Source organism: Nansenia antarctica, assembly GCF_963989245.1.
Source record: "Nansenia antarctica genome assembly, chromosome: 6".
Lineage (NCBI taxonomy): Eukaryota > Metazoa > Chordata > Actinopteri > Argentiniformes > Microstomatidae > Nansenia > Nansenia antarctica.
Genome location: NC_137676.1, coordinates 8,042,110 through 8,054,423, shown reverse-complemented (window position 1 = coordinate 8,054,423; position 12,314 = coordinate 8,042,110). Strand labels below are relative to the sequence as shown.

General features: G+C 45.1%; 1 protein-coding gene across 1 annotated transcript in view; it reads right to left on the bottom strand.

Annotated features, from left to right (window-relative positions):
* Positions 1–6,971, bottom strand: part of LOC308160235 (kinesin heavy chain-like) — a gene marked incomplete at both ends in the record, with an annotated part of 49,010 nt that extends 42,039 nt beyond the window's left edge. The window contains one exon of the mRNA XM_080534153.1: positions 6,546–6,971. Within this exon, the coding sequence (XP_080390279.1) occupies positions 6,546–6,971 (426 nt within the window). The remainder of the gene's footprint in view (positions 1–6,545) is intronic.
* Positions 6,972–12,314: the final 5,343 nt, after the last annotated feature.

Here is a 12,314-nt window from a genome sequence, read left to right as displayed (position 1 = left end):
TGGGAGGAGCTTAAGTCAAAGTGGGCGGAGCTTAAATCAAAGTGGGAGGAGCTTAAATCAAAGTGGGAGGAGCTTAAATCAAAGTGGGCGGAGCTTAAATCGAAGTGGGAGGAGCTTAAATCAAAGTGGGAGGAGCTTAAGTCAAAGTGGGAGGAGCTTAAGTCAAAGTGGGCGGAGCTTAAATCAAAGTGGGCGGAGCTTAAATCAAAGTGGGAGGAGCTTAAATCAAAGTGGGCGGAGCTTAAATCAAAGTGGGCGGAGCTTAAATCGAAGTGGGAGGAGCTTAAGTCAAAGTGGGAGGAGCTTAAATCAAAGTGGGCGGAGCTTAAATCAAAGTGGGCGGAGCTTAAATCAAAGTGGGAGGAGCTTAAATCAAAGTGGGAGGAGCTTAAGTCAAAGTGGGCTGAGCTTACGTCAAAGTGGGCGGAGCTTAAATCAAAGTGGGAGGAGCTTAAATCAAAGTGGGAGGAGCTTAAATCAAAGTGGGAGGAGTTTAAGTCAAAGTGGGCGGAGCTTAAGTCAAAGTGGGAGGAGCTTAAGTCAAAGTGGGAGGAGCTTAAAGCAAAGTGGGAGGAGCTTAAATCAAAGTGGGAGGAGCTTAAATCAAAGTGGGAGGAGTTTAAGTCAAAGTGGGCGGAGCTTAAGTCAAAGTGGGAGGAGCTTAAGTCAAAGTGGGCGGAGCTTAAGTCAAAGTGGGAGGAGCTTAAGTCAAAGTGGGAGGAGCTTAAAGCAAAGTGGGAGGAGCTTAAAGCAAAGTGGGAGGAGCTTAAATCAAAGTGGGAGGAGCTTAAATCAAAGTGGGAGGAGCTTAAGTCAAAGTGGGAGGAGCTTAAATCAAAGTGGGAGGAGCTTAAGTCAAAGTGGGCGGAGCTTAAGTCAAAGTGGGCGGAGCTTAATTCAAAGTGGGAGGAGCTTAAGTCAAAGTGGGAGGAGCTTAAGTCAAAGTGGGCGGAGCTTAAATCAAAGCGGGAGGAGCTTAAATCAAAGTGGGAGGAGCTTAAGTCAAAGTGGGCGGAGCTTAAGTCAAAGTGGGATGAGCTTAAGTCAAAGTGGGAGGAGCTTAAGTCAAAGTGGGATGAGCTTAAGTCAAAGTGGGCGGAGCTTAAGTCAAAGTGGGCGGAGCTTGTGTCTAAGTCTTTTAAATAGTGACACAAACAACTCCCACACCCTGGTAACTTTCCCCTCATAATGTGCTACATTCCTCCTACATACAATTGCATACCTTACGTGACTCAACAAAAAATTAACCAAATCTACGTTCACTTCTTTCTTTTTTCCCACCACCCCAAACAATAACAATTCCTTCCATTCAATCTCATTCCTGACGGTAACCCCACAGTGTACATTTAACAACCCCTTTACTTTCACAAATAAGACAGACAAACTTGGACATTCAACAAAAAAGTGGTCAAAATGTTCATCCCTCCCTTTACATACATCACATACCCTACCTACATTCCTATCCATTTGGTGCAATACGACATTTGTGTAAACCCTATTGTGCCTAATCTTAAAATCATTGTGCTCACATTCTACGCTATTATATTTCACACCCAAATTTGCCCATACCTTTCCCACATCAAAACCTTCAAAAACCCTTTCCCACACCTTCTCTGACGCTGGCCTCACCAACCCATCACCCAGTAAATCCATGTATATCCCTTTCGTTTTCACATCCTCAAACTTGACCTCTAAACCTTTCCTTTCTACCCTTAATTCTACCATCATTTTTTCCTCACCTGCCTCTCCCTGTCCTAACATTAACGTTTTCCATTCCCTACTTATACTGTCCCTAATTCTATTATACACTCCTGCAATCTCACCTTTCCTTATATCCCTATTCACTGCCCTTATTCCCTGCACTATCTCCTGCTCTGTTTTGAAATTGTTCTCTGACACTATATGTTTTATCTGTCTAAACCCTGCCTGTTCAAAATGCTTACTAACTATCATCTTGTTATTGTACTTTATCTTGGGGTTGAAAAAGATGGGCTGATTTAAAACCTCATCTTTCCCTACACACTTGTACCTTACCTGCTCTAAATATTTCCCCCATGCTTCAAACACCTCTCTATAAAACAGTGACATTCCCTCGTACCGTGGTTTATTAAAAACCATTAAAAGACCATTCACACCACACCCTCCATATCTGTGCAAATAATCCTCAAAGAAACCCATCCAACAATATTCATCCCTACCATACAAAAACGTTTTCACAATTTTGACCCTAAGTGCCCTTTTCTTCACTTCTATATCTATCAATTTTAACCCCCCATTCTTATAACTATTTATTAACACCCCGTGCCTAATTAGTGCCTGCTTGCTATCCCACAAAAAACTATTTATCACCCCATTCAATTCTTTCGTGACCCACAAAGGTAAATCTAGTGCACTCAACACATGATTCACCTTTGATAGGATCAGGCAGTTTATTACCGTCACCTTTCCCCTTAGTTTCAGTTTTCTCCTTCTCCATGAATTCAGTGCTTGTTTCACCCTGTTCAAAATCCCTGTCCATGTTACATCCCTTGCTTCTTTTTCATTCACACCCACATTCACTCCTAGCACTTTTATCATTCCTTTTGCCACTTTCAAAGGTATATCACATTCACTCATGTCTACACTCCCTACACACAGTATTTCTGACTTCTCTACATTCATTTTGGCCCCTGATGCTTTCCCATATACTTCTAATAACTTGACTACTCTCTTCACACTGTCTACATCCCTAACTGTTATGTTTGTGTCGTCTGCATACTGATGTATTAAACTCCTCCCACCCCCTGGAATATGTATACCCTGAATGTGTTTGTCTGATTTTAACAACGTCGCCAGTGGCTCTGCTGTAATGCTGTACAGCAGACTGGACAACGGACAACCCTGCCTAACTGATCTTTCTAAACTAAAACTATCTGTCAAAACTCCACTACACTTTACCCTACTCTTTGCACAACTATACAGTAACCTAATCCACTGAACTATCCTCTTCCCAAAACCAAACTTCTCTAACATCCTAAACATAAACTCGTGCTCTACTCTATCAAAAGCCTTATTGAAATCTACACTCAACACTATCCCTCCCTCTTCCTTCATGTGTTTCACTGTATCTCTGACTGATCCTATTGTATCCGCTATATCTCTTCCTGGTATGCTATACGCTTGAGTCGATGATACTATGGACCCTACTACTGACTTAATCCTATTGGCTAAAATCTTCGCTAACACTTTGTAGTCTGTATTCAATAAACTAATCCCTCTGTAATTCCCTAACTGTAACTTACTACCCTTCTTGTATAATAAAGTAATTAACCCTGTTGCCATCGACTCACTAACCTTCTCTACCCTTTCCATTTCCTTATAAACCTTCAACAAAATCTTACTAAGCACTGCACTAAAACACTTGTAGAATTCACCTGGTAAGCCATCAGAGCCCGGGCTTTTGCCATTATTTGAGCTCTGAATGGCTAAGGTGACCTCCCCCTCTGATAAATCCCTATCACACCCTTCCCTGTCACTATCTGCTAACCTATGCTCAACTGTCCCTAAAACTTCTCCTACACTGTCATTGTCTACACTACCTTTTTTGAATAAATTCTCATAATACTCCTGCACTGTCTCTAAAACCCCTACATAGTCCTTCACTATCTCCCCTTTTCCATTCTCTATCTCTTCTATGTATGTTTTCCCCTGCTTCTGCTTCTCTAACCCTAAAAAGAACGCTGTGCATTTCTCCCCTTCCACTGTATACTGTGCCCTACTCCTAACTATAGCCCCTCTACACTTCTCCTTTTCATACGCTTCTAATTCTCCCCTAATCTCCATGTATTTCACTACGCTTCTATCTGGGTCCCTGTCTATTTCTTTTAGTTCCTCATCCATCCTCCCTCTCAATACACTTTCTTTTCTCTTTCTATCCTGACTTCGTTTTCTGCAATAACTAATACTTAATTGTTTTACCTGTCTCTTAACACTAGGGTTGGGTACCGAAAATCGGTACCGGTAGGTACCGGTTACTTTACATTCGGTATGTACCCGTACCGAATCGCAAAGGAGATTTCGGTGCCTCATTTCGGTACTTTTCTATCTCGCTCCGGTGTCAACTGGTGACTCGTGACGTCACATCGCCTGTTAAATTTCCACTCAGTGAAAGCAGCGAGTACGGAAGGATAACGAGAAGGTTGCTAATAGCAACTTCCGCTAGCGGGTTGGCATAACGCGACGCTCGACTTATGGGTGCGTTCCGTAAACTCGTTCTGGAATTCTGATCACCACTCGTGGAATGCATCTGTCCAATCAAATGACTTGCTCCCCTTATGACGTCGGGCCCAGTGTGCGCTGCGAGGCTCTCAGAGCGAGTTTAGAACGATAGGGTTTAGAACGATAGGCACCCCAAGGCTCAGGAGTTTTATTTTCATTTATTTTAATTTGAGTGTATATTTAACTAATATATATTGTGCCTCAGCAATAAAAAAGTGAAAAGCTGTTTAATGTTGTCGACCGTGTTATTATTATATATATATATATATATGTCATTTTAAAAAATCTAAAGTACCGAATTAAGTACCGTTTTGGTACCGGTACCGTTTTTAAAGTATCGGTTAGGTACCGGTACCGGATAAAACCTAAACGGTACCCAACCCTACTTAACACACTCCCACCATTCACACACATTCTCTTCATACATTCCACACTTCATTCGCTCACTAATATGCTCATTCACCATATCCCTATACTCATTCTCCCCTAATACCCTCGTGTTCAAACACCACACACCCCCCCCTTTCCCTGTGTGCCTACCTCCTAAGTGAAACGTGATTGCTGCGTGATCGCTGTATCCCGTGAATTTGTGTTGTATATCTCCTATTTCCTTTTCTATCCCCTGTGATACTAAACATAAATCTATTCTACTCTGCTTCAAAACCCCACTAACTACCTGTCTTCTTGAAAACTCTCTCTTACTTGTGTTCCTAACTCTCCATACATCTATTACATTTCTCTGCTCTATCATTTCTAATAACCCTCTCCTAGCTGAATCCGTCTTAAAACTATCTACTCTATAAACATCCATCTTAGTGCAAAATACGTTAAAATCACCCACCAAAATACAATTCCCTGTGCAGTGCAAGCTCAGTTCTACAAAAAAATCCCTCTTTTCAACCTCTCTATTTGGTGCATACACATTAATTAATCTAAACATTACATTATTTATATTAAATTCTATCCCTATTACCCTGCCCTTCCCGTCATTCAAAACCTCTCTTACATTCTCTACCCTATTCTCTTTAATTAATATCGCTACCCCACATGATTTATTCGTCCCATTATTTGTAAACAGCATACCCCTCCATTTCCCCTTGATTTCTGTCATTTTGGTGTCTGTCCACTTTGTCTCCTGCAGTACCAGAACATCAGATGTGAAAGTCACCAGCACCTCCTCTAGCTTCTCCATGTTATTGAGCCCATTGATGTTTATGGAGGAAATCGTGACCATTGAAAACAAGTGTAGGAGGATAAATATGTTTACTGCCATTTTTATTTCATTTCTTCTTTCCCTCTATGTACTGCTGCTTTGATTTGCGCTTTAGTTTCCCCGCTAAAAGCGCCCTCTTCCTCCCTCCCACTATCGTCAACAGCTCAGACTCGTCTTGCTCACCCCACCCCTCGTCGCTGTTTGTTAACATCTTTTCAGATGTTTTCGGGGGGGGGCTTACGGGTACGGCCTCTCGCCATTCCGACTCGTTGTTTATGGGGGTTCCCTCCTTCGATTTGTTGCCTGCCTCTTTTGCTTCTTTCGGGCGCACGACTCTCGGGGGCAAAGGCTCTTGTTGGGAACCTCTCCCCCCGGTCGTCTGTGCGCTCCCTTGCAACTCCGATGCCTGGGTTACCCCCATAAAACTGTCGAGGCTCGACCCCATGCCCCCCCCCTTCCCGCTCTTTCCTGTCAGTCTCGACCACTCCGTTCTCTGAGTCTCTGGCACAGTCTGAGCTGTCAACGATACTCCCTCCTCCATCCCCTCTTCCTCCTCTCCCTCGCTCTTCTCTTCCTCCTCTCCCTCGCTCTTCTCTTCCTCTTCTCCCTCGCTCTTCTCTCCCTCTTCTCCCTCTCCCTTTTCTCCCTCTCCCTTCTCTTCCTCTCCCCCCTTTCCCCCCTTCCCTTCTTCCTCCCTCTGTCTAAAAACAGTGGATGGACTCATCACTACTTCTTCCTCCCTACACTTGCATTGGGATTCCAGGTCCCCACACCCCCTGCACTTGTTTTCAAACGTCGCGCATTCCCTCGCATAATGCCCGCTGCGCCCACACCTTCTGCACTTGAACTCGGGACATTCTCGTAGGATGTGCCCTGGCTGCAGACACATCCTACACACCTTCACCTGTCTGTCATGAATCACCCGAAAAAAGTCAGACCCATTGTCCGTCTCGAACTTGGTCGAGTACGGCAGCGATTTCACAACATCATTAAATTTAACTTTCACAAAACGTGTACCTTCACATATGCTGGTCCCCGGCCACATCCTCCTCTTTATCGGGGAGACCGCGTGTACCCCCCAGTCTGTTAGTTTCCTTAAAATGTCTCCGTCCTTCGTGTACACCGGCAGTCCAATAAAAGACACCACCATTTCATCCCCACATAGTTCCCTCGCCATGACCCTCGTCTCGTTTATCTTGAAACCGTCGAGCAGCCTCTCCTTCCCCTTCGGATGGCTCATCGTAATCTCGTATCTGTTCAAACCAATGTATCGACATCCCACGACGAGCCCGCACACCTCCTTCGTCGCCCGTAGCAGTGCCATCATAGTGATCCTCTCCTCGCCGACCAGTTCCACCGCTACAGTCAGTTCTTTGCTGTATGCGGGGACCTCTCGCTCCGCTTGTGCTCTCGCTTCCGCCTCCTGTTTCTCCCTCGCGATTTTCTCTTTCTCCTTTCTTATAAACCCTTCAATTTCCTCTCTTACTTTCTGTCTCTCCATCTCTTCTCTTTCGCTCTCTCTTTCTTTCTCTGGTTCTTTCGTATTGCCTGTGTCCGTGTCATTCTCTGTGTCGTCTGTCATTCCGCGTGTCTTCACCATGTTGAGCCTTCCGTGTACAAACAAAAACGAAAAAAAACTAAAATATCCCCCCTAACAGCAAGCTGCTGGGGGAATAAACTCTCACACACTGACTCTCCTTTCACTCACACAAACTACGCAAATATTCAAACACTTAAACTCTCATGCACACAAACAAATTCCAAACGCTCTCGCTGCTAAACCAAACTTTTTACGACAGGGCGTGGTCAGAGTGGTATGGCCGTAAGCAAAGTTTGCTGTGCTCCAAGTCGTATATAAGTTCGGTGCCAGTCAGAACGGAAACAGACACACACACACACACACACACACACACACACACACACACCGTGAGTGAACTTAGTTCTAACTACAAGGTGGATAGGTGTTCCTAGTGAATCAGAGACTATAGGCCTAGTTGACTACCCTCTGCCAATGATTCCAAATTCATTGGAAACATGCTATGGCCAACATGAAGCTGCCTTCATAGTTTGTAAAGCAGTGTAATAACCATGATTTTCTTCCACTTGTTAAAAGGGTGGCATAGTGCACTCTACTGGTGGAGGTTGAGAAAAGCTTACGGCACCGGGTATTCCCAGGCGGTCTCCCATCCAAGTACTAACCCGGCCCGACCCTGCTTAGCTTCCGAGATCGGACGAGATCGGGCGTGTTCAGGGTGGTATGGCCGTAAGCAAAGTTTGCTGTGCTCCAAGTCGTATATAAGTTCGGTGCCAGTCAGAACGGACACAGACACACACACACACACACACACACACACACACACACACACACACACACACACACACACTAACGATATAAGCCTAGTTATTTCGTAATTGGTTTAGTTTAACTTCGGTTTGAATATTGGAACAAATTCCAAGTATAAATATCTTAACTTTGTGTATGAAATGCAACGTGTGGTTAATGGCGGGCTAAGTGAGTAGCTAAAGCAGCCTGGTTCTATTCTTCCAGGCCTAGTGAGGCCTAATTACCAAGTGTCCATGCCCAGTAGAGTGTCTCTCTGCTGGGCTAAGTGAGTAGCTAAAGCAGCCTGGTTCTATTCTTCCAGGCCTAGTGAGGCCTAATTACCAAGTGTCCATGCCCAGCAGAGTGTCTCTCTGCTGGGGTAAGTGAGTAGCTCAAAGGTCAACTCAGGTGACCTCCAGCACAGGGCATATGTGTCTTTAACCATGCCCAGCAGAGTGTCTCTCTGCTGGGGTAAGTGAGTAGGTCAAGCAGCCTGGTTCTATTCTTCCAGGCCTAGTGAGGCCTAATTACTAAGTGTCAATGCCCATCATAGTGTCTCTCTGCTGGGCTAAGTGTGCAGCTAAAGCAGCCTGGTTCTATTCTTCCAGGCCTAGTGAGGCCTAATTACTAAGTGTCAATGCCCATCATAGTGTCTCTCTGCTGGGGTAAGTGAGTAGATAAAGCAGCCTGGTTCTATTCTTCCAGGCCTAGTGAGGCCTAATTACTAATTGTCCATGCCCAGCACAGTGTCTCTCTGCTGGGGTAAGTGAGAAGCTCAAGCAGCCTGGTTGTATTTATGGAGGCCTCCATGCAGTTCCAATACACTTTTTACCCCCATATAGAGTGTCATATTCCCCCAATAAAGTTAGAATTCATTAAAAAAACACTTCTCCCTGCAAGCAGGACACCTTGTGCATTTTCTACCCACAAATAGAGTGCTTTATCCCGCATATTTAATAAAGTTACATCATTGACATTGTTTCCAGGCTGGGTCTTTTACCCACAAGAGTGCAGCGTCTACCAGCTTATGGAGGCCTACATCCATCGACTGAGAGCAGCAGTTCCAATTCACTTTTTACCCCCATTTCGAGTGCCATATGCCCCCAATAAAGTTAGAATTCATTGAAAAAACACTTCTCCCTTCAAGCAGGACACCTTGTGCATTTTCTACCCACAAATAGAGTGCTTTATCCCGCATATTTAATAAAGTTACATCACTAACAATGTTCCAGGCTGGGTCTTTATGGATGCTTTGGGTCATGGTACTGTTGCTCACGGCCATACTAGCCTGAATACGCCCGATCTCGTCCGACCTCGGAAGCTAAGCAGGGTTGGACCCTGTTAGTACCTGGATGGGAGACCGCCTGGGAATACAGGGTGCTGTAAGCTTTTCGTATTAAAAGTACATGTTCTCGGGGTGTCAGCGCGGTGGATAAGGGCTCAAAATGACCGTATACCGATGGGGAATTTAGAGGAATTAAAACTACGTTTGTAGCACCTCCATAGCCGGTGTTATACACGGGCAAAGGCGGTGCCCGGAGGCACCCTTTGCGGCTTAATAACTTAAATTTTCCGGGGGTTAGGAAAATAATTCCAACGTGTCCGGATACATGGGAGGACAGCGAATCCAAAACAATTTGATTGGAGTCAATCCTCCACTCCTATCACCGTTGACACAGCAAGGAGCGAAATCCCGGGTAAAATATTTCCTCTCCCCGCTGTCAGCGGTTGTTTCAGCACCGAGTTTCGTCCAGCAGCGGTAGAACTCCCAAACGCCCGGTTGATCGAGTTTCGTATTAAAAGTATATGTTCTCGGGGTGTCAGCGCGGTGTGTAAGGGCTCGAAATGACCGTATACTGATGGTGAATTCAGAGAAATTAAAACGGTGTTTGTAGCACCTCCATAGCCTGAGTTATTCACGGTCAAAGCCGGTCAATGAGGCACCCTTTGCGGCTTAATAACTTTGGTTCCCCGGGGGTTACGGTAAAAATTCCAACGTGTCCGGAAAGAGGACAAGCCACGGAATCGAAAACTTTTTGAATGGAGTCAATCCTCCACTCCTATCACCGTGGACACAGCAAGGAGCGAATTCCCGGGTAGAAATAGTTCCTCTCCCCGCTGTCAGCGGTAAGCGGTACTTTCCTCCAGCAGCGGTAAATGAGGCACCCTTTGCGGCTTAATAACTTTGGTTCTCCGGGGGTTAGGACAATAATTCCAACGTGTCCGGAAAGAGGACAAGCCACGGAATCGAAAACTATTTGAATGGAGTCGATCCTCCTCTCCTATCACCGTGGACACAGCAAGGAGCGAATTCCCGGGTAAAATATTTCCTCTCCCCGCTGTCAGCGGTTGTTTCAGCACCGAGTTTCGTCCAGCAGCGGTAGAACTCCCTCCCGAATCCCGGTTGATCGAATTTCGAATTACAAGTATATGTTCTCGGGGGGTCAGCGCGGTGGGTAATGGCTCAAAATGACCGTATACCGATGGGGAATTCAGAGAAATTAAAACTGTGTTTGTAGCACCTCCATAGCCGGTGCTATTCACGGGCAAAGGCGGTGCCCGGAGGCACCCTTTGCGGCTTAATAACTTTAATTCTCCGGGGGTTAGGAAATTAATTCCAACGTTTTCGGATACATAAGAGGACAGCGAATCCAAAACTATTTGAATGGAGTCGATCCTCCACTTCTATCACCGTCGACACAGCAAGGAGCGAATTCCCGGGTAAAATATTCTCTCCCCCCGCTGTCGGTAGTTAGTTAGCTAACTACAGCGGTAGTTTAATCCAGGAAGCGGTTCTCTGAGGATCAGCTGGGGGGGGGACCCGTCGCTTACGGCCGAATATCTCAGCGTCACAATGGGTTAGAATTCCAAACTAAATTTTTAAATGATCACAATCGCATGATAAACAAACTGGAATTTGAATGGAGTCATAGGCATGTACCGTTAACGAGATATAATTCGAAAAGCAAGAATATTTCCTCTCCCCGCTGTCAGCGGTTGTTTCAGCATCGAGTTTCGTCCAGCAGCGGTAGAACTCCCTCCCGAACTCCCGGTTGATCGAGTTTCGTATTAAAAGTACATGTTCTCGGGGGGTCAGCGCGGTGTGTAATGGCTGAAAATGACCGTATACCGATGGGGAATTTAGAGCAATTAAAACGGTGTTTGTAGCACCTCCATAGCCGGTGTTATACACGGGCAAAGGCGGTGCCCGGAGGCACCCTTTGCGGCTTAATAACTTTGATTCTCCGGGGGTTAGGAAATTAATTCCAACGTTTTCGATTACATGGGAGGACAGCGAATCCAAAACTATTTGAATGGAGTCGATCCTCCACTCCTATCACCGTCGACACAGCAAGGAGCGAATTCCCGGGTAAAATATTCTCTCCCCCCGCTGTCAGCGGTAGTTTAATCCAGGAAGCGGTTCTCTGAGGATCAGCTGGGGGGGGGGGGACCCGTCGCTTACGGCCGAATATCTCAGCGTCACAATGGATTATAATTCCAAACTAAATTTCTAAATGATCACAATCGCATGATAAACAAACTGGAATTTGAATGGAGTCATAGGCATGTACCGTTAACGAGATATAATTCGAAAAGCATAGTTTTCAATGTCGCTCAAAACCGCACAGCGGGGGGGGGGGGACCCGACTTTCTTAAATCAATAACTATTTATGATTTCGATTTCGATAATAATAGTCCACGAGAGAAGTGATCAAAATCACAAGGACAACATATTCATAATTTGAATGGAGTCTGTAGGTTATACCGTTACCGAGTTATGAATGCATAATGCTTATGAATATGATTTATGAAAATCCATAACGTGTTTCGTTGATTTTCGTGATTTTTCGATAAATCACTAACGGGAGGGGGGGACCCGGGTTTTGGTGTTTAATAACTTTTAATAATAACGATTTACAGTAAATACTTAATCACACAATTAAAGAGAATCGCAGGGCGGAACTTTTGCCCCTATTTGGGAGCTTCTACGACATTCCGTTTTATTACAGTATTCCGTTAATCAAAAGTGGGAAATGCTTAGCTAAAACCGAAAAATTATGAATGGGGGTCTATGGGAAAATCCACGGTTTTCCAAATAGGTGTCATCGGGTAGTTATATTCACACAGTGGCGTTGGACTTAGAAGAAATTCGATAAAAGTCCTGGTTCTCCTGACTTTACCGACGTGAGCTAAGATATGAATCCGATCATAGGTGTTGAATTTGATCGAGATTTCCAGCAGTCTAAAAGGGACACTCCGGTTCTTTTTCCGGACTAAAATCCAATGTGAACAGCCTGGTTCTCCTGTTTACGCCGGTCTCTCTCGATCATGACGTCCGCTTACAGAGCACTATCTTCGGATATAAGACCATCGTGAACACCCTGGTTCTCCCGTATATGCCGGTCTCTCTCGATCATGACGTCCGCTTACAGAGCACTATCTTCGGATATAAGACCATCGTGAACACCCTGGTTCTCCTGTATACGCCGGTCTCTCTCGATCATGACGTCCGCTTACAGT